At 38.7% G+C, this 25,340-nt stretch overlaps 2 protein-coding genes and 2 long non-coding RNA genes across 8 annotated transcripts; 2 read left to right on the top strand and 2 right to left on the bottom strand.

Annotated features, from left to right (window-relative positions):
- The first annotated feature begins 512 nt into the window (after nucleotides 1-512).
- On the top strand, nucleotides 513-4,675 carry LOC103703950 (phenylalanine ammonia-lyase 2). The gene is made up of 2 exons (XM_008787032.4): nucleotides 513-1,058; nucleotides 2,660-4,675. The coding sequence occupies exons 1-2, from the start codon at nucleotides 670-672 to the stop codon at nucleotides 4,407-4,409; spliced, it is 2,139 nt and encodes a 712-aa protein (XP_008785254.1). The 5' UTR covers nucleotides 513-669; the 3' UTR covers nucleotides 4,410-4,675.
- Nucleotides 4,676-10,298: 5,623 nt separating this feature from the next.
- Nucleotides 10,299-11,129, bottom strand: LOC103703949. The gene is made up of 2 exons (XR_001879243.3): nucleotides 10,812-11,129; nucleotides 10,299-10,702 (listed from the first exon to the last, which is right to left on the bottom strand). It is a non-coding gene; the product is annotated as an uncharacterized LOC103703949 (long non-coding RNA).
- A 552-nt stretch (nucleotides 11,130-11,681) lies between these two features.
- LOC103703947 lies at nucleotides 11,682-15,020 on the bottom strand. Of its 5 annotated transcripts, XR_003385014.2 has the most exons (6): nucleotides 14,949-15,020; nucleotides 14,637-14,710; nucleotides 14,349-14,538; nucleotides 12,560-12,841; nucleotides 12,064-12,351; nucleotides 11,682-11,952 (listed from the first exon to the last, which is right to left on the bottom strand). It is a non-coding gene; the product is annotated as an uncharacterized LOC103703947 (long non-coding RNA). The 5 variants fall into 5 exon arrangements; XR_003385012.2 differs by lacking the exon at nucleotides 14,349-14,538; XR_003385013.2 differs by lacking the exon at nucleotides 14,949-15,020 and having other exon boundaries at nucleotides 14,637-14,928.
- Nucleotides 15,021-16,978: 1,958 nt separating this feature from the next.
- On the top strand, nucleotides 16,979-25,143 carry LOC103703946 (adenosine kinase 2-like). Its single transcript, XM_008787031.4, has 13 exons — nucleotides 16,979-17,143; nucleotides 19,069-19,122; nucleotides 19,395-19,441; nucleotides 19,583-19,614; nucleotides 19,685-19,786; nucleotides 19,887-19,954; nucleotides 20,878-20,954; nucleotides 22,844-22,941; nucleotides 23,034-23,104; nucleotides 23,441-23,507; nucleotides 23,579-23,701; nucleotides 24,428-24,488; nucleotides 24,735-25,143. The coding sequence occupies exons 1-13, from the start codon at nucleotides 17,061-17,063 to the stop codon at nucleotides 24,875-24,877; spliced, it is 1,026 nt and encodes a 341-aa protein (XP_008785253.2). The 5' UTR covers nucleotides 16,979-17,060; the 3' UTR covers nucleotides 24,878-25,143.
- The last annotated feature ends 197 nt before the right edge of the window (nucleotides 25,144-25,340 follow it).

Below are 25,340 nucleotides of genomic sequence, written 5' to 3'. Positions count from 1 at the left end.
AATATTATTAATTCATTATTCCACGAAGTCTAAAATCTTAAGTTTTCGATCATGCTCCAATAATTTGACTACAGCTAAGTAAAGACCTAACTCTCATTTTTTCCATTTATTTGTAGATATCTGTCGTGTCAGCTTTAGGCCATCCTCTTCCTTAGAATTTCTCGTGTCATTTTCCATTGATTTGGTCGTAGCGCGATAAGTTTCTCTCCCAATTCCTAGAGATCATCGAGAAACGTTGCGAGGGGAGAAAAAAATCAAAATGACGGGATGCTTACATTTCCTCCTACCAAACCCCCAAAACCCCAAGCTTTGACGAGTGGGAGCCACGGCACCGCGTTCGGACCCCGCACGCCCGACGCGTGTCGGCCCATCCACCCGTCCGGTGGCGCCCCGATCGAACGGTCCAAGGGGCCTTCCAACTAACACCCCCTTCCCTCCCCCCAACCACCCAGCTCCGTCCATGGCACCCGAGCCTCTATTTAAGGCCTCCCTCGGTCCGCTTCCCCTCCTCAGGAAAAAGATTTCTTCCTTTCGCCGCCTCGCCCCCCCCCCCCGGGAAGAACTTTTCCACGGATCTAATCTCATCCGATCCTCTTCCTCTTCTCTTTCCGCTCCTCACGTTCCCTTCCATTTCCTCCTCGAGATCCCTTTATAATCGAACGGCCTCTCATGGAGTTTGCGCACGAGAACGGCAATGCCAATGGCGCCGTCAACGGCTTGTGCATCAAGGACCCATTGAACTGGGCAGCCGCAGCGGAGGCCTTGACCGGGAGCCACCTTGATGAGGTTAAGAGGATGGTGGAGGAGTTCAGGCAGCCTGCGGTGAGGCTCGAGGGCGCGACTCTCAAGATATCGCAAGTGGCGGCGGTGGCGATGGCGGAGTCGGCGGTGAGGGTGGAGCTGTCGGAGGCATCGAGGGATGGGGTGCAGGCCAGCAGCCAGTGGGTGATGAACAGCATGAGCAACGGGACCGATAGCTATGGGGTCACCACTGGATTCGGCGCCACCTCTCACCGGAGGACCAAGCAAGGAGGAGCCCTTCAGAAGGAGCTCATCAGGTCACTATTACCTAACCCCCCTCTCCCTCTCTCTCTCTCTCTTTCTGTAATAGAGAAACTTACGCACAGAAATATATATTTACTGAAAAGTTAAGAAACTTGTTTTCTTCTTCTCGAGAAAATACTGGTTTGAGAAGTCAGCCAAACTTCTTCTAATCAGGTACACCTATCACAATTTTTCCTGTCCAATAACTAGTTTGGTCCTGAGGTAAAAAAATAACTAGAGCGATTCCTTCGCTGTCTAAAACGTTAATTTATCTACTAAAATATTATTTATTTCTATCAATTTAATCTTTTTTTCAAAAGTTTTTCAATCTAAAAATTAGATAGGAGGCATGCAACTTACGTGATGTATTTGATTCTATTAAGAATAAAAGATGGTTACGATTAATGCGAAGAAAGCTAGAGAGGGAAACGTTTCCCAAGTAACAATTAGAGTGAAATTCACTTGCCCATAGTCATGACCATCAAATGTGTTGACAAGTAGGTGCACGAACGGGTTGGTTGCATGTTTAATAGATCCAAGCTCGACATGATTGGAGGATATGAGCGAGATTAGAGGCCAAAATTCCACTAACGTGTTACTTTATTATAGGCCACAATTGCACCAACGCGTTACTTTTCCACGTCTGCGTCAAATCAAAATCAAGTAGGATTCAGCAATTAGGGTCGGATGCGGGTTTAACATTATCTTTTGGACCCATTATTAGGTTGGGTAGGTAGGTTGGCGAGATCTGATAGTCCCCTGCGATCTAACATCCAAGTGGATGATGGACCGATGGTCCGAGGGGTGGATGGTAGTTGCTTGCATTAAGGACCCATTGAATTAATGCTGCATGTGAGTCAGAATAACAAAGAGGGATGGGGACACACTTCTTGGCACGGTGCGTTTTTTTTTTTTTTTTTTTTATGTTGTTGCTCCTACTTTAATTTGGTGGGGAAGGTGGGACTAGTGGATCAAAACGCTGCGAACCCTGGCTTTTCAGCAGGAGACATATCCCTCTACAAAGGCTAAAACCATAAGATATTAAGATGCGAGGGGTGAGGATTAAAATATTGTAATATTGTTCCCGGAAACGACAATCCACCAACCGAGCCCGCACCCAATGCGGGAAGTCTCGAGCAAACAATTCCGAACGAATTACGGCAACAGCGCAATGCATTACGCGTGATTTCCGGCTGTTCCAGCACATGCCAGATTGTGTAGAATAAAACGTACATGGACGAGTTGATTTTTTTATGTGATTTTTTATTTTGATTTTTTTTTTTTTTTTGGGTGTAATCGCTATAGTAAACGGATGGGTCGACTTGGTTGCAATATTTTCTTATATTTTAAGGGTAAAGCAACAGGTCGCATGAAAGGTAATGATATGCGACATCTAAGTGGGTCTCTTCCAGCTATTTTTTTGTCTATAGCTTGACACGAGCCGAATAGTGCCCTTCAGATATTTGCTTGGTTTGGTCACCGATCGATGAGGCGAAGCAAAGTTTGCACTAAGAATAATAATAATAATAATACATATATATGTGTTTATTGTCTGTTTTAGAATCCTTTAAACAGTTACTGATTGCCTCGTTGACGTTAATGGTTGTTGAAACAGATTCCTCAACGCCGGAATCTTCGGCTCCGGCCCGGAATCCGGCCACACATTGCCCCCCTATGCGACGAGGGCGGCGATGCTGGTACGGATCAACACCCTCCTCCAGGGCTACTCCGGCATCCGGTTCGAGATCTTGGAGGCCATGAGCAGCCTCCTGAATTCCAACATCACCCCCTGCGTCCCCCTCCGGGGCAGCATCACCGCCTCCGGCGACCTCATGCCCCTGTCCTACATCGCCGGCATCCTCAGCGGGCGCCCCAATGCCGTGGCCATCGGCCCCACCGGGCAACCGATCGATGCCACGGAGGCCTTCCGCCTCGCCGGAATTCCCCACAGCTTCTTCGAGCTGCAGCCCAAGGAAGGCCTGGCGCTTGTCAATGGCACCGCTGTCGGCTCCGGCCTGGCTTCCGTGGTCCTCTTCGAAGCGAACGTCCTCGCACTCCTCTCCGAGGTCCTCTCGGCGATCTTCTGCGAGGTAATGAACGGGAAGCCGGAATTCACCGACCACCTCACCCACAAACTGAAGCACCACCCGGGCCAGATCGAGGCGGCGGCCATCATGGAGCATGTTCTCGACGGCAGCTCCTACATGAAGATGGCGAAGAAGCTCCATGAGCTCGACCCCCTCCAGAAGCCGAAGCAGGACCGCTATGCCCTCCGGACCTCGCCCCAGTGGCTCGGCCCCCAGATCGAGGTCATCCGGTCGTCGACCAAGTCCGTCGAAAGAGAGATCAACTCGGTGAACGACAACCCCCTCATCGACGTCTCCAGGAACAAGGCCCTCCATGGAGGCAACTTCCAGGGTACTCCCGTCGGCGTCTCCATGGACAACACCCGCTTGGCGATCGCCGCCATCGGGAAGCTCATGTTCGCCCAGTTCTCCGAGCTCGTCAACGATTTCTACAACAACGGGCTGCCATCCAATCTCTCCGGCGGCCGGAACCCGAGCTTGGACTATGGCTTCAAGGGTGCGGAGATAGCGATGGCAGCCTACTGCTCGGAGCTCCAATTCCTTGGGAACCCGGTCACCAACCACGTCCAGAGTGCAGAGCAGCACAACCAGGACGTCAACTCCCTGGGCTTGATCTCTGCAAGGAAGACGCAAGAGGCGGTGGAGATCCTGAAGCTCATGTCCTCCACCTACCTGGTAGCAATCTGCCAAGCCATCGATTTGAGGCATCTGGAGGAGAACTTGAAGAACACCGTGAAGAACACCGCGAGCCAAGTGGCTAAGAGGGTGCTCACGACGGGCGTGAACGGCGAGCTCCACCCATCAAGGTTCTGCGAGAAGGACTTGATCAAAGTTATCGATCGAGAGTATGTCTTTAGCTACGCCGATGACCCCTGCAGCTCGACCTACATTCTGATGGAGAAGCTAAGGCAGGTGCTCGTGGAGCATGCATTGAACAACGGTGAGAAGGAAAAGGATGCAAGCACTTCCATCTTCCAAAAGATAACTGCCTTCGAGCAGGAGCTCAAAGCTGTTCTGCCAAAGGAGGTGGAGGCGACGAGGGTGGCGTTTGAGAACGGCAACTTGCCGATCGAGAACAGGATCAAGGAGTGCAGGTCATATCCTCTGTATAGGTTTGTGAGGGAGGAGCTCGGTGCCGGGTATCTCACAGGCGAGAAGGTACGGTCTCCGGGAGAGGAGTTCGACAAGGTGTTTGTGGCCATCAGCAGGGGGATGGTGATCGACCCTCTTCTCGAGTGTTTGAAGGGGTGGGATGGTGCTCCCCTCCCCTTGCATTAGGATGGAGAAGCCGCTGGGGGAGGATGGAATTGTCCTTCACCCTCGAGCTCTCAGATGTTCTGGCTCTTACCTAGTTTGACATGCGAACCTCATCTTGTATTGCTTTTAGCATATGTTCTTTCTTTAATTTGAACTCTTTTTGTTCTGTTTTATCAATGTTATCATGTCTGTGGAGTTTTAAGAATGCATAACTTCTTGTTATGCAAGGACAAATGTAGCATATAGATACATAAATGCAGTTTGTTGAATTTATTTACAAAGTTCAATAGGAGCTATGATTTGTTGCCTGCAAGCTTGCTTGGTTAAGAGAGAAATTAGCGGTTCTTGCTCGTAGAAAAATAATATGACGAAGTTTAAGACATGAGTTATTTAAATTTTGGAAGCAAAAGGCCTGAAGGCATTTCATTATGATAGCGCATGCCGGATGCAATGTTCCTTTCAGAGTTTTTTAAGTCAAAACGCTTGCTAAATTTCCGGTCGCTCGCACAGATACAGCTAGCATTCGCTGGCAGATCAGCGACAATAATTATTCTCAGTACGCGGGAGGCACACCCTATATGATCGATATATTTATGCCTTCTATTCAAACCAATACTATAAGATGGCATTAGGAATTATGCTTGCCTGAAATCCCGCCTTCGTACTGTGATGAAAAAGGATCTGTAGGGACCTTCTCAACCATATTAAGGGAGTTTTAATATAGCCAAAAATTTACACTTGCCTGAAATTCCGCCTTCGTACTGTGATGAAAAAGGATTAGAAGGGACCTTCTCAACCATATTAAAGGTTTTTAAATATAGCCAAAAATCTGTTCAGATGACTTGAAGGTTCATTATGTGACAATTTACAATTTGATTTTGAGCCGATAATTTCTTGTTCTGATATAAGAGATCTGGATTCTCGCTTAGACTTTTGGTGTGTGGCGGCGGGTCGATAATTTCTTGTCTTGATATAAGAGATCTGGATTCTGGCTTAGACTTTTGGTGTGGGGGAGGATTACAATTTGACTTGAGTCGATATAAGGGTTCTCGCTTAGGCTTTTGGTGTGTGGTTTTGGGGGGGGGGGGGGGGGGTTTACAATTTGACTTGAGTCGATAATTTCTTGTCCTAATATAAGAGATCTGGATTCTCGCTTAGACTTTTGGTGGGTGGTGGTGGGGGAGGCCACGGTGGTGTATACAATCAATCACCATGGTGTACTGCGGTGTGCCAATCACTAAGACGAGTGCGCAGCCATACTGTATGCACGGCCACACCGGTGCACACAAGCAATCATCATGGTGTATTGCAGTGTGCCAATGACAAAGATAAGTGCATGATGAATCGAACCCACGCCCATGAATCTCGATGATTGGTAGCTTGCACCAATATGGCCATGTATGCAATGCACACAATAATTTTTCCATTTTACGAGCACAGATCCTCAGCACCAACACAAGTTTCGAGCCTTTTTAGTGTTTGGTGGCTATCCAAGACCAGTAAAGCCATGTTTGGGATTGCTATTGACAGTAGAGCTTTTAGAGTTTTTAAAAATAGAACTTTCAAAAAGTAGAGTTGTTATATTAGATTGTATTATTGTAATGTAATAATATTATATTATATTATATGTTTATATTATAACAATATAATATTATTGTAATATAATCATATAATAAAATATAATATGATGTAATATAATCTAATATATTATCTTGTTATATTATTAATAGTATATTATAATATATTTATAATAATTATATATGATATTATCATATAATAACTATAATAATAATAATAATATAATATTATGATTGCAATGATATGTTATATTATGCTTATAATATAATATAGAAATATAATATATTATAATTAGTATTACTATAATATATATATTATACTATTATAATGTAATAATATAATATAATATTGTATTAATTTATTATTATATTATATTTATAATATAATAATATATTATGATATGATATAATATAAGACATGATGATGAGCTATATTGGTAGGCATTTTGGTCATCAAAAAAATTATTAAAACCTAAACAACTTTCCAACATTGGCTGCACTTTTGGGGAGAAGTTCTAAAATAGAACTTTTTCCACGTAGACATTTTAGAAAAGTCAAAATAACTCTTCGATTTTTTACCCAACATCACTATACAATCAAAAAAATCAAAAAGTATTTTTGGAGTGTCAAAAAGTACTTTTTAGCCTACTAAAAAATTTGCCAGTCCTAGGTAGCTAAGCTAAGGGCCTTGCAAGCCCCTGGCAACTGAAGCCTGAGCATTGTCCATGCTCGCACCCCTTACTGCAAACGGAAAGTGTGTTGCCTGATCCTGATACTCTCTTGCTGCATGTCTAATAGGATGATGCTTTGAAATGATCAGCATTGAGGAGCAATATTGTATGTTTGATCTGTATGTTCCTCTCACTAGAATGCTATGGTATAAGTAGGCACTCATCCAACATCCAATTCCTCTTTATTTATTTTTTGTTTTGGGGGGTGGCGGGGCGTAGGAAGCATTGCACTGTATTTGAATGGACGCATTTCCCATATACAAAGTTCTGAAGGAAATTTCTTATCCGATATACCACCGACCAGAATCTGCAGAAACGACTTTGTTGTTTGCCTCCCTTTTATATGCGTTACATGGAAGTCCCAAAAATCCTTACAAGAATTATTTTGCTCAGACTATTGATCAAAGACCTTTCCTCATGACAGCTAGAAGTTGAAAGTTGACCTCAGTGAGCCAGCCATGAGACTCTCGATGACAGCCTTAGCGAAATAGCACTGCATTAGATTTTTTTACAAAATTTCCTTTTCGGAATATAGCTGTGCATTAGATTGATCTAGTCAATTGCTGAAGCATATTTTTTACTATTTTCCTTTTGAAATTTAAAAAAAAGGAAAACCCATCAAATGTGATAAAGATAACGAGCAAAATAGTACAAGCAAAAGGGGCCTCAAGGAAGGAAAATGGAGCATCAACTAGGAAAGAAGAACATGAGTTCGAAAGAGTGATAACAGACAGCAGATTAAGGGCAGTTGAAGTTCTTCACCAAATATACCTTATACAATAGCCACTGGGAAGAAGTTTGCAGGGGAGAGGACTATTTTCTTAACAAGGAGATTTTGTCTCCTAAAATTCTTCAAATATTAGGACACTGGAAATCATCTTTTAGAAAAGATCCAGCATTATAATTAACAATAATAAATGGTACAATTAGAAAAGATTAGTAACCAGATCGAGTTCTAGACCTCTTCTTCCTTGTAATTTACTACGAATAAGTTTTCAGCTACCTTGCCAGTGAGAAGAGAGGTGGTGAGAATTCTGAAAATCTGAATTGAAGTTCATCCACTACAGTTAGAAGCGATTGAATAGAACAATGGATAAGAAGCTTTGGCTTTCCCTTGCTCATTCGTTGGCAATCCCGTGCCTAGTTGCTGCTACTGTTTTAGACATCAGAAGCAGCAGCTCTCCCGAAATGGGCACGAAGCCCCCCTCCCTCTCCAATGAATTTACTTTTCTGCATGCATGGTTGCTCTCCAATTCCGCCAGCTCCAACAAACCGGTGCTCTGAAGTCATATTGACAATAAACTTATCCAATATGGGATTACAAGGTTACTGGTCGTAACCTCATCAGCTTCTCTTCTTTTCCCAGCCTCGTCGGTTGTATCTTGAAACATCCTACCCCACATCGGTACTCATCCAAGGCTCAGAGACCTCAACCTCTCAGCTTGCAATCATTTTAGAGATAGGAAACCTGGGAGGTTTAATGAGCCTATTATTGTCCGGAAATCATCAATCTTGCCCGATCCCTTCATGTATTGGAAAATTCTCACCAGAGATAGGAAACCTTGAAAACCTGATGATTCTAAAACCTCCCCAGGAACAAAATCTCAGGTTCAATATCCTCACAGGTAGGACCATCAATGAAGAGCCTTAGACATTTCTTTCGATAGCTTGAGTGGCTTAATAGCAGAGCTGTTGGGCGACAAAATGGAAAGATTTCGATGTTCTAAACCTAATTTGTGTGGCCTAATACCACCACCACCAGGCAACACATCAGAGCTCGATATTTTAGACCTCAACAGCGACTTCCTTAAGTGGAGGGATCTCCGAATATTTTGAGAACTTGGACTCCCTGACCAGTCTCACACAAGAGGCTCTCAGGCCAGCTTAACCTTGCTCTTGATGAGCTACACCGAGACAATATACACTTCCCACTGATGTTTTTGCTGGGATCATAGGTCTCATTTTTGAGCTACAGGACCTTTCTCATCAAAGAAACCCAACAAAAACAACAGAAATTGCAAGAGTAGGGATATTCCGATGGTCTGCATTCATATTTCCCCATGTTTCTTCCATTCACAAGCTTCAGTATTCACTCATTTCTCCAACCAAGTCGAAGAGCGAAGCAAAATCAGGTTGCAAACATTAAAATTGGAAACTTATTTTCAATATGGAACTATGATGGTACACGACTGTCTTTGAAGACATCATTAAGCCTACAGATAACTTCAATAATGAGTATCGCATTGGCACAGTGCTGGAATAGGAGAGTATATGAAGTCACAGACAGATCAGGCAGCAGCTGTGAGAAGATTTCATCCCTGGGAAAGTGGAGAAATGCTCAATGATGAAGGATTTAGAAATGAGATAAGAGTACTAACAGAAACCCAATACCGCAGCATTGTGAAACTCTATGGTTTCAGTACCCCATGGTCGATTCATGTTTTTTTGGGTATCAGTCGATTCATGTTTTTTTGGGTATCAGTCAATTCATGTTTTTAGTCTATGAACTTATGGGTTTCCTTAAAGCAAAAAAAAAAAAAAAAATCTATATTTGTGGGTGTGAGAAGCCTGTCTTCAATCATAAGCGACCATCAAAGGGACATGGAATTGGACATGGTAAGAAGGAACAATGCCATTAGTCTGAATGTTTCTCAGAATTTCTTTAGGATATCTACTAAACTTGACGCATTCTTACAGAGGTCGCATACAAGGATAATGGAGAAATATGATGTCTACAGCTTTAGTTTATTGGTTTTGGAAGTCATCAGAGGAAGGCATCCAGGATAACTCACAATGAATTTGTAGTCGTACCGTGCCAAAAATGTTCCAAGTGATGGAATTGTTAGACCAGGACTACTAGACCCATCACTGTCTATCATGAATGAAATATATTTGACAGTAAAATTGGCACTTGAATGCACATAATTGAGACAAAAAAATGCAGCATCAATCTCCAGATTTGCAAGCCAACCTTCCTTGACCCTCTTGATAAACCTACTGTGCCACATTTATTGATTCATTGTGTAGCAAGGTTGTCAAATATTCCTATTGCTTAATTGTAATGCTAAAATTCGTGCTTTTTATGCAAGTGTAGGGTGTCTAATATTAGTGAAGGATTAACATTGATGGCTCCGTAACAATGATTGTATATACATATCGTTCAATCAAGCAGAAAAATTAGAGACCTAAAGACTACTAATTCTCTGGTCTAGATTAATGGTGAAGCATAGTATTTCATCACCATTTGGGCATCATAGTCTTGCAAGGGCATGGAACATTGAATTAGCATTTACTGAATAAATATATATCTTGCAGCAATTGAAAGTCTTAAAAGAGCCATATATGATTGTTTATAAGCAGAACAGCAATTTGATAATGATATATGCTAATGAACTAGAAGTTACTTCATGTACTTTAGTATAAACCCACAAAAATAATGCTGAATGATAAAATTGTTCACATCTTTTCAGAAGCAAATCAAATGCATGAACTTTGTTGATAAGATTAACAAGTTTTTTTCTTTTTTTTTTTTTTAAAAAGATTATCTCCAAGAAAGCTTTTAAGGATTTGTAGAATTTTTTACCACAAGAACAAAAAGAAAATACCAGAACTATTTCCGTTAACAAATAAGCCATGGATTATCCAGAAAAGAACAAATGCACATCCACACCATTAAGTTTAACCTAAAACGAAATACGAGGGACTACACAGTTAATTGAACATGATGACCACATATTTGTACAGATTTTTACTCTAACTCCAACTGCTCGAGAGCTAACGGATCATCATCGGCTCCCTTGAGAACTCTCCTTGCTAAGAGACAATCAGGCATTGCTTGACTAATACGAAGAAAACTTTACCAAAAAAATCGATAGAGAGAGAAACGATCAAAAGGGAAAATGAGGAACGGAAAGGGGACTCACGGGGTGAGAATTATTGTAGTTCGTCAATGCGCCTTGCTTCGCTGGGGCTGCTTATCGGTGGCTAATCTATAGATCCAGTAGCCCTAACACACCAACACGACGAGAAAAGATGAGAAAGGCAAGGGGTTAGAGAGATGACAAGAAGGAGACAGGGATTAGGGGATTTGGGGAAGGGGGGAATGGCGGACGTACGAGGGCGAAGACGTGTGCGGCTATGAGGACGACGACGAGGAGGGGAACGGCTTCCAGGATCCACGGCCGAGGAATCGGGTGCTCTTCTCTCGCCATCGGATCCGGAGAGAGAGAGAGGCGACGGGGTTCGATATCTAAACCCCACCGGAACCGCCGTTCTAATCTCCGTTTTCTTTTTGCACAGACGTATGAAGCAAACCTTTGGCAGGCGCCGTACGCACAGCGGATTTTATGGACCGTTAGGATGACTCCCTTACCGTATTCTTCTCCATGATAAAAAAAAAGATTTAAATATTGATATATAACTATCCGAGCAATAATTAAATATCTGATTTTATTTATAATTAAATCTAATTTTATATAGCATTCATAATTTTTTTAAATATATATAATAATAATATTTTTGTTTTGAAGGTCATAAAATTTAATTATATGATTTATAACAATATTTATATAAATATTTTCAGCATTTAATTTATATCTATATTCGTTTAAAATAAATATAAATTATATATTTACATCTGATTAGTATCTGTATCCATATTTCCAATCTGTATCTAATATAATTTTAGCTCTACCTCCAAGATGTACTTGGAGAAGTATTTTTCAGAAATCAATTTGATATTATTCTTTTGTTTATGTTAGCAATCCAATTTCACCATGTTGTATTATTGATTTAGGATGAAGGATATGAATGATCATGATTTACTCAACACAACAAAGAAAATCATAGATTCATAGCAAAAAAAATTTTTTTTTTTTTTTGGGGGGGGGGAGGATATCTGAGCCTCATCCATAATCTGCTAAGCTAACAGTTTTGTGATTAGAAGCAGCTAGTTAACTGCACATTAACATAAACCTGCAGCCAGGTGAATGATAGATAACCTCAGCTTGCTATGCCACATTCATTTTAGAAAATGTGTTGGGCGATATCCCTCTATGATCACAGCCAGTGCACAAGGTCAGAATTGTTAGAACAACACAAATTGGGAAATAAAAAAGGATATAGGATACAAGAAATGACCAAAAAATAATCATTTATTTCTTAAGCGCATTCATCCTGTCCTTGAGGTAATAAGGTTTGGCCCTCTTAACTTTCTTCTTATCTAGGACCTTCATTTCCTTGATGTTCGGAGAGTATCTGTCAAAAATGATTGCCAAAAAATGCCCATTTAGCACATGAATGCACGCATATCAGTGACTAAGATACGTAGTATAAGAACTAAAAACATGCCTGAGAATTTTTACTCACAAGGGAAAAACAGATTCAACCCCAACACCAGCCACCAGTATATGCAATCTAAATGTTGTATTTAGACCAGCATTCTGCCTCGCTATGACAATGCCTTTTCAAACTGAAACTCGGCGTTTTTGTTCTCAGGCACTTCGTGTTCGAATCATAGATCAATAGAGAGAACAAAAGGGAATCAACTAATAAAGAATGTCATACCACTTTTAGCTGAACGATAGATCCAGGCTTTACATCAGGAATCTCTCTTCTTTCAGCACATACTTTTTCCACTGCTTCTTTATCTAAAATCTGTAAATACCAGAAATTATAAGAGTTAGAGATACTAAGAACAGCTATATCCTTCTACTGGGTTAATAATTCCAATCACTGCCTTCAAATTATGTTAAATTGGACGTTCACACACCAGTAAAAGCTGAAAATTATCGAGCTTCATGAACCAAAAAGGACAGCAAAATGCTAAAATAAAACAATTTGCCATCCACCTCGTTAGGCTTACATTCATGATGTGCTTTGCTGTTTAATCAAGCCTTTTGAATTTAAGGCGTTGAGGCCGATCTATGTCAGGGCAGGCAGAACTCTCTTGTCCCAAAGATACCTCTGGTTGACCCATTGCTGCTATGCTTTGGAAGAAAGATCTATTCCCAACAATGGAAGGTTGATTGTGAAATGGTATTGTTGCTATGCTTCGGAAGAAAGATCTATTATTCCCAACAATGGCAGATTGAAATATCCCATTTTGAAATGGTGCCCGCTCCTGGTGAAATTGCAGCTTGTTTTCCTGAAATAAGTAGACAGGAATCAAATAGATGTACTGCCGATTTTCCTTGATATCAAGGCTATGGGGAAAAAAAAAAGTAAAAATCCAATGATCCAGACACAGGGTCATCATGGTAATCAAAATTATGATAACATAATACAGATCATATTTTACTGAAGATGAAAATTTTATCACTTTCGAGAATGTCGATGATGCCTCTAAATTTATCCCATAATCATCGATAGTGTTAAGAAAGCTACAGGGTGAGTGGTCCACTTGGTACCACTGTGGTGGAGAGCACCAGCTGAAGAGATGGGAGAGAAGGAAGTGGAAGAGCAAGCTTATAAAGATTAGGTGTTCGATTTTTGAATCTGGGTCATCTACCTTGAATGGTTGGCCCAGATTCTCTAGTTTAATGTATTCGATAAAAATAAATGTAAATGCACATTTCAAAGTATCAAGTAGTCTTTCTGGCAGACCAGTCTAAGGTCTTGCATGCCATGAATTTGAAACCTGGCCAAGTTCCAAAGCTTATTCTTTCTAAGGCATGCTCAGCCTTGCTCCACAGGCCATGCATTGGTCCAGGTCCATAGTAGCTCCAAGTGCTTGGACTGCCATGACCGCCACTTTAAACAGCTTCAAGAAATGTGACATAAGGAAAATCAAATGAAACAATTAATGAGGTAGAAGATGTTATTGACAGTAAGAACTGGAGTTATATAGCTAAAAATACTAATCAAAATCCTTAACAATTCCCTGTAAGTTTGGCATGAAATAGGATAAGGGGATGTAACCTCGAATAGGATCTTCCAATGATGTTTACAGGTAACATCAGCTAAAGTGCAAGCTTGACCAAAGAAAACCTAAGAATAGCATATGGCTTGATCAGATGATTTAAGCATATCACACACTCATATCAAACTCAAGCCAGACTTAGGTATAAAATGTCTGACATCTAAAGTTGTGCCTGGATGTTGACTCCTAAGTTGCATACATTAGTTCCCCCCTGATGCATACAAGTTAACCACCAGAAATATTTTGAAACCATTCCTCATATACATGGATTTTAAATTTTAGGTTGAGACATAAAATCAAGGATGAAACATAATATTTGAGAAGGAATGGATCAAAGTTTTGAATGATCAAACAACATATGGATATTGACATTTTGAATTCAATAGGTGCTTTTGGGCAAAGAAAAAAGAAAGTGAATCGCAAATTATTGTAACAGGTAGTCCATCTGAACATGCCATAGATCAGTTTGTGATAGAAATTAATGGCCATCTAATGTAGGAACGCGTGCATCATGAGTCAATCTGAACACTTGCCCTAAATTGTGAAGCAGCAGTAAATGGTTCAAGAAATAACACAAATCACCAATCAATGGACACTATATATAAGCATTCTGGAAATGCTAACTTTGACAAGAAATATAACAATAAATGCCATGTTCTTTTCTAACAAGAAGAATGAACAAAATCAACTTCATGCCTCCCATTGAGAATTACATCCAACAGGAATACCATACCTACTAAGAATAACAGGAGTTATATGCATCTATAGCCGGTTAAAAAGAAAATCTATCTCGCAAGAGGTTTTCATCAAGCAAGGCAGCCGACAAATCAGCCCGACACAGTCCAGAAACCCATGAGAGGTTTTCATCAAGCAAGGGATCTAGTGAGTAAATCACAAAAAATTTGGTTCCTTTCCTTTTCTTTCTGAAAAAGAAACAATCATCAAATGCTGACATAGAAACAAATGATCAAAATAAATGAAAAAGAGAATCATATGGACCGTTAAACGATCGATCCTGTACCTTGACGCGATGGAAGAACCGCATCCTGTCCGACTGCTTCCTCCTTCAACGCTCCAAGACGCAGTTGAAGGCCGCTGAAATAAACAAGGGGAAAATAAAAGTTCGAGACCAGTATTAGATACAGAATTCATCTAACAAGTCACCATGGGGGAGGGAGGGTAAGGGGGAGAAGAATCCAAGGAGTGAGAGAGAGAAGGGGGAAGCCCAAAAAAAACAGCTATTATTATCTCAATTAAAACAGAAAGTAACAGTTATAAAGTAGGAACGAGGTATGGGAATATTTATGTGACCGATGCCTTATATTGGAATTACCTAAATAATAGTGCTTCGATTGAAATGTTCTTCGTGTGCTTTTGAATATTCGGAATCTACCGCATGCCTTTATTCGAACCTCTCTCAGAAGTTATTGGTTGAGATGCGTCAGATTATCGATTTAAAAAATAATTGAGGAAGAAAATAAATTTTATCAGATTTCGTTAGTCAAATATTTACTCCAAAATGGCATAAAAAAGTATTATTATATCCATTTGGAAGTAATCTTATATAAAAATATTATCAAATTTTCAACAATATTTTCAAATAAATAATTTAAATAATAATATTTTGTTGGCCATTTATGGCCTATTCATATAAAAGTTGTAAATATATGCTATTTAGGATACTGAAATATATCTATATGAGTTAATAAATATTTTTCATTAATTATATATATTTAGAAAATATTTTGTATTATAAATAATTTTAGTACTTTTAATTGCTTATTAAGTAAATATATTTAAATACAACCACATCATTAACTGATTAATTTAGAACAAAAGTTAAATCGTTAGATAGAAAATTAGAGTTGGGACCGGTGTGGGATTGACAATATTAAATGGAGGTATTTATAAACTTTGACGAAAAAGGAGAAATGTTTTCATCAAGTAATAATAATTTAAGGTTACCTGCACTCAGTAATCTAGTATGAAAAAAAATTCCATCTGCTAGCTATATTTATTTTATTTGTTTTCTTAATAAAATAGGCATGTGATTCATCATTTAGTTTACCATCTCTCACATATCTTTTAGAACCAAATAAAGTAATTTGATATGAGATTTATTTTCTTACTTAATGAATCCTCAAATGATGCTTCTCACAAGCACTAAATATGCTAGTAGTTGTAGGCAAAGCACTATTGGAAAGCGTTTATACTTCCTTGTGGATATTGCCGAGTTCAGGTAATCCCCTCCAATCCAACAGCCAGTGATTGCAGGGCCTTGTGCCTCATATTTGAAAGGGGAAGTTCGGTTGGTTTACAGCCTCCCGTTAAGAAAAAGAGAAAAAAACAAGAAAAAAAAGAAGGAGAGAAACAAGCACATTATGAGTTATCACATGTGGTGAATGTTAATCACCATTAAGCTGGTAAAATAATATCTTTATCCTAACTTAGCCAAATGAAGGTCTAAATGACAAACTACAGTAAAAGATAAACTTAGTTAAGTTACTGGCAGTGATACTGAATGATCTAGGTTCGAATCCCACCTAGGCCCAAATGGCTTGATGGGGTATGGCCTCTTCCTTTCTGGAAAAAAAAAAATTTGTTATCAAGCATGTGAAGAAAAGAATTGAAAGACTGTTAGTAACAAAGTAGCCGGGTACTTTAATTTTATGCAAGTTGTTACAACTAAGAAAAACGAATGTCAACTTATTCTTTAGAGATTTTTTTAAGCCATAAATAATGTAATCAGAAGACTAAGAGCGGAGATGAACGTGATGGCGGGAATGATGTTGTTTATTTCACTCATGACATCCGCCGATAATACAACGAGGATCTCATAGTCCTATAAACACAATCGAAAGACAAATTATTTACATGGACAGGCTGAATTGGGATTTAGAATTTAGAGTTTAAAGTTATGCTATATTCTATTATAATATTATACTATAGTATACAATATTATATTATTATATTATAATAAATATTATATTATATTATAGTAATGTTATACTATATTATATATTTGTATATTAATATATATTATATTTATTACATCTATTGTATAATACTATAAAATATTTTTTTATCATTTTATCATAATAAAAATATTTTTTCAATTTATTTATTAAATATATATTAAAATTTATAATATTTTAAAAATATAATTACTAAACAGTAAATAATTTTTTTTTATAAAATCTCTTACAGCTGCACTTCAGAAACGTTGCGGCCAACAACTCTGCCAAACGGCACGTCTTTAATGGCCGGGAGATTCCAAGTCACCCACCCACCCACTCCCGCGGAGCCAGACGGTAGATGAGAGAAAGATACCCCTCATCCTCCCCTCCTATAAATAGTTAAATACCCGATCATCTCGCGCACTGAGCGCCTCGGATCCCCTGTTGCGCCTCCTTCATCTCTTTCGTTCGCTCGCTCGCTCTCCGGAATGGCTTACGAAGGCATTCTCCTTGGGATGGGGAATCCCCTTCTCGACATCTCCGCGGTCGTCGACGAGGAGTTCCTCAAAAAGTAACCAAACTCTCTCTGATCTCGTGCTCTGACCCGTTCTTGATAGCTGATGCTGTCGATTTGACTGTTTCTCGGAGTGTCTGGTTATTTGATTGGATTCATGCTTAAAGATCATGTGTCTTAGCTCGTCGGTCAACTGGTGAATCTTAGATCTCGTGCTCTGATCTGTTCTTGGTAGCTCACTTCTTCGGTTTGTGTGTTTCTTGAAATTTCTGGTTCCTTGATCTGATTTATGGTCACGGATTTCTTGAACGTTAGTTCGTCGTAGCTCCATGGGTTTTAGCGTTCCTTGTAATTTTTTGGTTCTTTCATCTGCTTCTTGGTCACGGATTTCGACAGGAGTGCATCGAGATCCTAGACCCTAGCTTATTGGGCAAGTGATGAACCATGGATCTTGTTCTGAGATCTGTGGCTTGTGGTTTCGTGATGTTGGACGAGTTCGAAATTCTAGGCTTCTTGATCTGTTTCAGTAAAGAACTGTCCTTGTTCTTTGGATTTATCTTGTAGAGCTGAAGGTCAGATCATATGATCTTTCTTGAAGTGTTGGTGATGCGAATGGATGAGGCGTCTCATGGATTTTGAAGATGTCATGGCATACCAACGAGTTGATTTTATTCTTTTCTATTTTATGCATTTTCTTTAGTTTCTTTTTTGATGATTCTCTTTAGATTTGGCCTTTTCTGCTGATGTCCGTGTTTCTAGAAGCAGTAATAGCACAACCTGTTTCTTTCTCTTGTTTTGTCTCCTATTCCTGGAAACAAGGAGACTTTGATTGTATACTTAACTCTCGCGGTAAATATGGTTTGTTTTATGTCCATCAGTTTTTCTAATATATAATTCTTGATTCTTTGAGCTTTTTCATTGAGAGTCTGGATATTGAAATTTCTGGTTTTCAAACTAATCTGGGGTAAATTGGATAGTTAATTGGCATTCCTTTAAGTTCCAAATATTGTGGACAGTGTATGATGGTTATTATTTTATAAATCTTTTATACGTTCTGTTATGATGAGTTTGTAGATTGCTTTACTTGATTAGCTATTACTGGATTTTAGTCGTTTACATGCTGAGATTGCTTTACTTGATTAGCTATTACTGGATTTTAGTATTGCAGACTGCATATCAATTCTATCTGAAATCTTGTGAATGATAGTGAATAGTTTTTAGTTTTTCTCTCCCCTGATTATTATGAGGATTTTGTTGTTCTATAGGTGCACTGATGTGGCTTTTTAGTTTATCTTTCTTTTCTGTTATTAGTGCTTTTTTTGAGGTTATTAAGGCTGGTTACATGAATTCTTTTATTGTAGTAACATGTTAAAAAAAAAATCACATTTTATGATAATTTTCCATGAACAGCTCAGTCCTTCCGTTTCTTTGTTTTCTCATCTTTCCTTTTTAATTTTAGTCCCTTCATGCTATTTTATGTGTTTGTAGTGTGAGCCACATTAGCTTGACCTTAGTGGGTTGTGTGTTTTTGTGATCAGGTGGTGTGTTGGTTGTTTTGTGTTTCCTTTGTGCGTTTTATTTTCAAATATTCTATGATCTGAATTTGTTGAATACAGTTATGGTTCTTTGTGCTCTTCTCTAGAGCTTAGAGCTCCTGTTATCTAGATATGCATGTTTCTTTGAGCTCATTTATAAGTTTAGTTAAATTTCTAAAATCTTGATTCTTGAACTTTCTTTGCATTTATTGCCATTTACATTGTCTTCTATATCACTCTTAGGATTTTTTTTAGAAAATTATTTTAGAAGTTCCTTTTCTGCATATTTTTTAAGTGTTATGGAGCTAGCAAGTATCTATATCCTTTTCCAGGGACAAAATTTTAATTATATAAAATATATTTTACATTAATTAGAGAATTATATGATGTACCAGAGCATTATGACTTTCATGACTATGAGAACTCACATTTCTGATTCCATTCCAGATATGATATCAAGTTGAACAATGCAATTCTTGCTGAGGAAACGCATATTCCTATGTAAGTTTTAAATCACTAAGTCAAAAATGACATGGCATTTTTGCATAGTTCTGGTGATATCAATAGATGAAGGCATGCCATTCTTGACTCAGTTTATTTTACTGTAGTTCTTGTTTCTTTAACATTCTTTCCATGTGCTTTTAACTTTTGTTCTTTTCCTTGGAATTAGAAAATGACAATATTTAAGAGGTTTTGAATCGCTTTATCTTTTTGTTTTTTAATCTGTATTCTGTTGTGACCTGTTCTCTGCTGCTCTAAACTTTTGGCCTCAGGTATGATGAATTAGCTACTAAATACAATGTCGAATACATAGCTGGAGGTAATGCTCTGGCTTTGCTAATGTTCATTCTTTACCTTTTATTTATTCCTTTTTTTTGGGGGGGGGGAGGAAATGGGGTTTGGTTTGATGTGTAGTACTATGTTCTAACATTCTAGTCCTATGCTTTATGTATCTGCCCAGGGGCTACCCAGAATTCGATCAGGGTTGCTCAGGTATGCTTTACCATGAACACACTAAAATCTAATATTGAAGGGTTATCATTGTTCACATATCCTTTTGCAGTGGATGCTTCAAATTCCTGGTGCAACTAGTTATATTGGTTGCATTGGAAAGGACAAGTTTGGAGAGGAAATGAAGAAAAAGGCAAAAGATTCAGGTGTTGGTGTAAGTTCTTCTTCTTCTTCTTACCTATGAATTTATATTCTTCAGCTCTTTTCTGCCACTGGATTATGCTCAAATAATTTTTTCCATGACTATCAAACAGGGTCACTATTATGAGGATGAGACTGCTCCAACTGGCACATGTGCTGTTTGTGTTGTTGGTGGTGAAAGGTAAGTTTTTGTTAGGATTTTCTGTCAGGTTCCTAGGTTGACAGATATCTCTTGTAGATGTAAATATATCCTTAGCCAACCCCAAATAGTTGCGAAAAGGCTAGATGATTATGGTTATGACATATATCTCTACTTGTCATATGCCTGGCATATCTATGGCTCAGGTCCTAAAATCATTAACTTTTGTCTCCATGAATTGCACCAACAAATATCACCTCTATCTTTGTGCCTGGTGGTGGTCTTGCCAGTCATCAGCTTTTGTTTAAAGTGACCAAATTTTGACTTAAGGCTCAACCTAATCCAATATTGTTTCAGGAAAGTGTATACTGACATCAATTTATCTAGCAGGTTAAAAAGGTCGAATCCTAGGTCAGCCCACAAAACTGACGGGCCTTAATGACTCTTTTTTGTATCTCTAACCCTACCCAGCAGATGAACACTCTAATTCAGCTTTGTCGCTATATTTTTCTTTCTGATACATATCTTGTTATAATTTTTTCCCCATATCTGATGCTCTAAACACTATTCCATTTTCATTTACAATATTGATTGCATACTGAAGAATGGTGCATGTGGTAGACCTTGATTTGGTATCAAATGAAACCTTCCACGTGTTTTTAGTTCCTTTTTGCATGTATCAGTGAAATACATGGATTGGGACCTAGTGTTAGTCTGCCAGGTACCATATACGTATCAAAGTTGTCCACAAGGAACATTCCCACTGAATCCATACTTTATATAATATCAATTCACTGTCTCTTTCTTGTTCAAGGAGCTATATTGTGAATATTAGTTTAATATCTGAATGGTCTATTCATTTGTTTGGTTTCTAACATATGCAATTATGAATATCAGTAGTTGAATGTGCTTGTGCTTGCTGTCTTCGAGATATATAATGACATTGTTCTTTTTATGATAAATAGGTCTCTTGCTGCAAATTTATCTGCAGCAAATTGTTATAAGTCAGATCATTTAAAGAAGCCTGAAAACTGGGCATTAGGTAACTTTCTGCTCTCTGAATCTGGTCCTTAGAATATCTATTTATGTATTCATTTCAAGTACGTGTCACTGATATGAATGCATGAATTTCTTGTATAGCTTGAGGACATCAAGCCTTTGGAAGATATGGAGAAATTAAGGCAGAAACAAGATAAAAAGGAGATTTGTAAATGTCATTCCTAGCTGTTTAGGGGGTTTCCCACTTGCAAGCAAATATGGAACCCTGCTGCTTCTCACTTGAATAAAGCTTTTGTGGTGCTGATAACCCCTGATTTTTTGTAAATGCTTAATTAAGGAAAAGGGTGATTTCCTCCTCTATATGCAAGAGGAGGGAGTCTGTCAACTCTTCCTACAATGTCATTTCATTTGGCATCTAATATCTAAATTTAGTAATCTGAACTAGGTTACAAAGAACTGTAGTTGATGATAGTCCATGACAATTTGAAGCTTTGTTAAAAGGAAAGAATCATGGAGCATGCTTACCCTTAGCCCTTGCCTTATGGTGGGAAGTGAGGAAAGGAAAAAAATTGGAGGATCTTTAGTTTTGCTTTGCTTTTTTTTTTGGTTGGGAGGGGGTGGGGATGGTGAGGGATTGAGACCTTTTTTACATAATTGGTTGTGCAAATATAATTAAAAAGGAAAAGGAAAATATGCATCACATTGTGTTTCTTCTAAGCTTGCCTACATTTTTTGCCAAAATGCGCACAATATCGATGGAATAAAATTGAAGATATGAGAAGTTTTCTTCACTTTCAGTTTCACAGCTTTAGGAGAAGTGCTACAACTTGAGGTCCTTATATGCGCTGTTTTTATTGCCAACGACAGTGCTACAACCAATGCTTCTGCCCATGCCACCAACATTGTTGCAAACTATCAACTTTATCACCCCCTTCATCGTCATTTGCCACATTGCCATTGCTGCCACAGTTGCGACTTTTCTTGTGCTACCATGACTACTACCTTTCTTGTAGTCAATACCACCATCTCGCTACCACATTGCAGTCTTGTAGTCACACCATTATTGGTACTAATGGTGGTGCTGCCGTTGTTGCCAACACTGCTCCAGTTGTTGCAACCATTGTAGCTACTGTTTTGCTTGCACTAGCATGGTCTTTGCTTATGCAGAAGCAGCGATAGCTACTACTGCTACTGCAACCACCATTGTTGTGGAAACTCTTTGTCACCATTGCCACCATCTTTGATAGGGTTGTCGCTCCAACCCGCAAACTCGGTACTCGACCCTGTCCCTACATGGACATAACTCTAACCTGCTGAGGAATATGGGTCCAAATTTAGACCCATCAAAATTTTTGGGTCCCGTCTAGCTTTGAGATTTTTAGACCTGATCCGATTCGATCCAACTAATTATGTGGTTTATTTATATACATATAATAATAGTTTTATTTATATACCTTTGAACTTCTGACCTCTTAATATATGAAAGTTTCTTCTATAGCTTAATGGAACCGAAAGAAAATTTTTTTTTGGATTTGACTGTCTTTTCAATTTAAGTTAATCATTGTTATAAGGTTTATCCATCAAGTGCTTGTTGTTCATGATTTAAGTTTTGAAGCATGTAATTGTTCATAAACTTCTCAAAGTAAAGCATAGATGATTTTAGCTTTTAATTATTTAAAATATATTGTTTGGAACGTGATGGGAACCTAGACTTGGTACACACCAAACCTTTGATGTGAAACCTTCCTACCTATTGAACTGCATTCCTGAACTGCCTTTTGAATAGTCTCATAAGTAACAGATGGTTCTTCAATCATCTTCGAAGTCTGGTTCTGTATTTGAAGAAAGGGCACATGATTAATTTCTGCTAATTGTTCCAACCCATTAGTTTAGTTTCCATCAACTTTCCATTAATTGTATTACTTTTGTCAGTTGAAAAGGCAAAGTATATTTATATTGCTGGTTTTTTCCTGACGGTGTCTCCGGAGTCCATTCAACTTGTTGCTGAGCATGCTGCAGCAAAGAACAAGGTAATTTTCCTTTTTCATCATTAGGCTTCTCATGTATTTTACTACTGGAGTTACACCATTCAGTCCCTTACATCATGCTCTTTCTTTTGCAGGTATTTATGATGAACCTTTCTGCTACATTTATTTGTGAGTTTTTCCAGGATGCCCAGGAGAAAACTTTACCGTAAGTAGCTCATCCTTACTATCAGATGTCAGAAACAGTTTCTGGATCCCTTTGTTGACTGTTGATTTAGCATGACATGTAGACATCTTTTCTCACATGGTGAAGTAGAGACATGGTTGTTTTGAAAGTTACTTAAAAAGAGATCTTCTTGGATCTTTCTTTTCCTTTTCTGATTTATTGTTGACAAATTCAAGCTGTTCTGACTGACTGAACTAGCATGGGACTAGGGTAAAGCTAACCAGCCACTTTCTGATGTGTTCACTGACCAGATTTTAAAACATTGGTCAAAAATGTTAAAGGATCATTACAACCATTTTATTTTATTCATGACCTCAGGTATGTTGACTATCTCTTTGGGAATGAAACAGAAGCAATGACCTTTGCTAAAGTTCGTGGTTGGGAGGTAAAAGCTTTTCTATTTTCTTTACTTTTCTTGTTAGAGATACGTTCTGATAGGTTATCAATCATTCTTAGACCAAGAATGTTGAGGAGATTGCTCTGAAGATTTCTGCACTTCCCAAGGCATCTGGGACACACAAGAGGATTACTGTTATCACCCAAGGTTGTGATCCAGTCATAGTTGCTGATGATGGAAAGGTTAGCATTTTGCATGTTTATTTCAACCTTCCTGCAAATTTGTTGCGTAGCTATTAATTTTTCTTAAAAGCACTTGCATTAAAAAGTAAAACAAGGAGTATGGAGAAATACATTATTAATGATCAAACGGATGCGATGCCTATAAATTTGCCCATGGTACAACTGAAGCACTATCCATAGCCATGACTGTCAATCCTTCTTCCAACTATTTCCAGGAAGCTTTTCAAATCGTTATTCACATAATGTTCTTATAAAGCTTACCCTGGTTTTGTTGTAAACTTTCCAAGTATTTTGTGTAACTACAATCTTTGTTGGTTTGAATCTTGCTCATGACTGTTGCAGCACAAGTTCGAGTTACTCTCATTACCAGGGCTTCTTAGATGCCTCTTGCCATGTTCCTACCCATCTCGGTTGGTTCTCCATGAGTTTGTCATCCCCCTCTCATATACTCAATATCTGTCTCAACATTCTTGTCTCTACCATGTTCAATTGTTCATCTTGTTTGATTGGGTTTTCTTGCCCAACACATTAAATCTTGCAACATTATGGACATTGTTGATATTTTACTATACTTTGCCTAAGGCATGAAAGTGAAGTTATTTATGAGATGAGATTTTGCAGAGTGTCTGATAGAATGTGTAGGGTTATTGCTGTCATGATTATTGGAATTTTGGGGATTATGAATGTCTTCTCATGGCCTTTCCTTTTGTGAACCCCTGGCAACAGGTGAAAAAGTTTCCTGTGATCGTGCTACCAAAGGAGAAGCTGGTCGATACTAATGGTGCAGGTATTTCCTACATCTTAGGTAGCATCCATGGTTGTTATTGAAAGGAACATGTCAGACATCATTGCACTAGGACAAATTGCTAACCCTCTTTTTGAGCATGAGATGATTGTTTTGTGACAATTTAAAATTGCGGACATGACTAATGCTGCCTTTTCTGTTCCTTTTTGTCCTATGTTTATTGGTTTCTAAATCATATTTTCTGCTTGATAATCTGTTTTCTTATCTCTTACTTGAAAACTTTGGCAGGTGATGCATTTGTCGGAGGATTTCTGTCCCAGTTGGTCCAAGAGAGGAGTATAGAGGACTGTGTAAGAGCTGGGTGCTATGCAGCAAATGTTATAATTCAAAGGTCAGGCTGCACTCACCCAGAGAAGCCTGATTTTGAGTAGGCATCTTTGACTATTCATAGATGCCAGAGCCAAACCATCCTACTCTTTTGTTCCCATCCAGATATCATTGTTGCTTTATTTTCTGAGGCTTCTTGATTGTGTACTAAGTATTCCTATTTGCCATCAAGGTATGGCAATGGCAGCCTGTTCTGAATTTCCAGAGCTAGGTTCTTATAGTTCAGGTGTAATGCCCTAAAGATGAATAACAATGTCTCTCTATGCATTATTGTACTTTTGATAATTGAAATTCATATTGGGTGTGTCCATATCAGTAGTTAACTACTAACATCAAATTGACTAGAAGCATTGTCTTCATAGAAAATATCAAGACGTTCTATATGTACATGCACATACATATATGGATGCATAGATATATGTATATATATAGATATGCATATACATATACATATGTTTACATATAGATATCTAAAATGTAATGGAATTGTTTCAAAAGTCTTCATCT

Source organism: Phoenix dactylifera, chromosome 5 (genome assembly GCF_009389715.1).
Source record: "Phoenix dactylifera cultivar Barhee BC4 chromosome 5, palm_55x_up_171113_PBpolish2nd_filt_p, whole genome shotgun sequence".
NCBI lineage: Eukaryota > Viridiplantae > Streptophyta > Magnoliopsida > Arecales > Arecaceae > Phoenix > Phoenix dactylifera.
The sequence above is the reverse complement of the archived record's forward strand: the minus strand, read 5'-3'. Positions and strand labels throughout refer to the sequence as shown.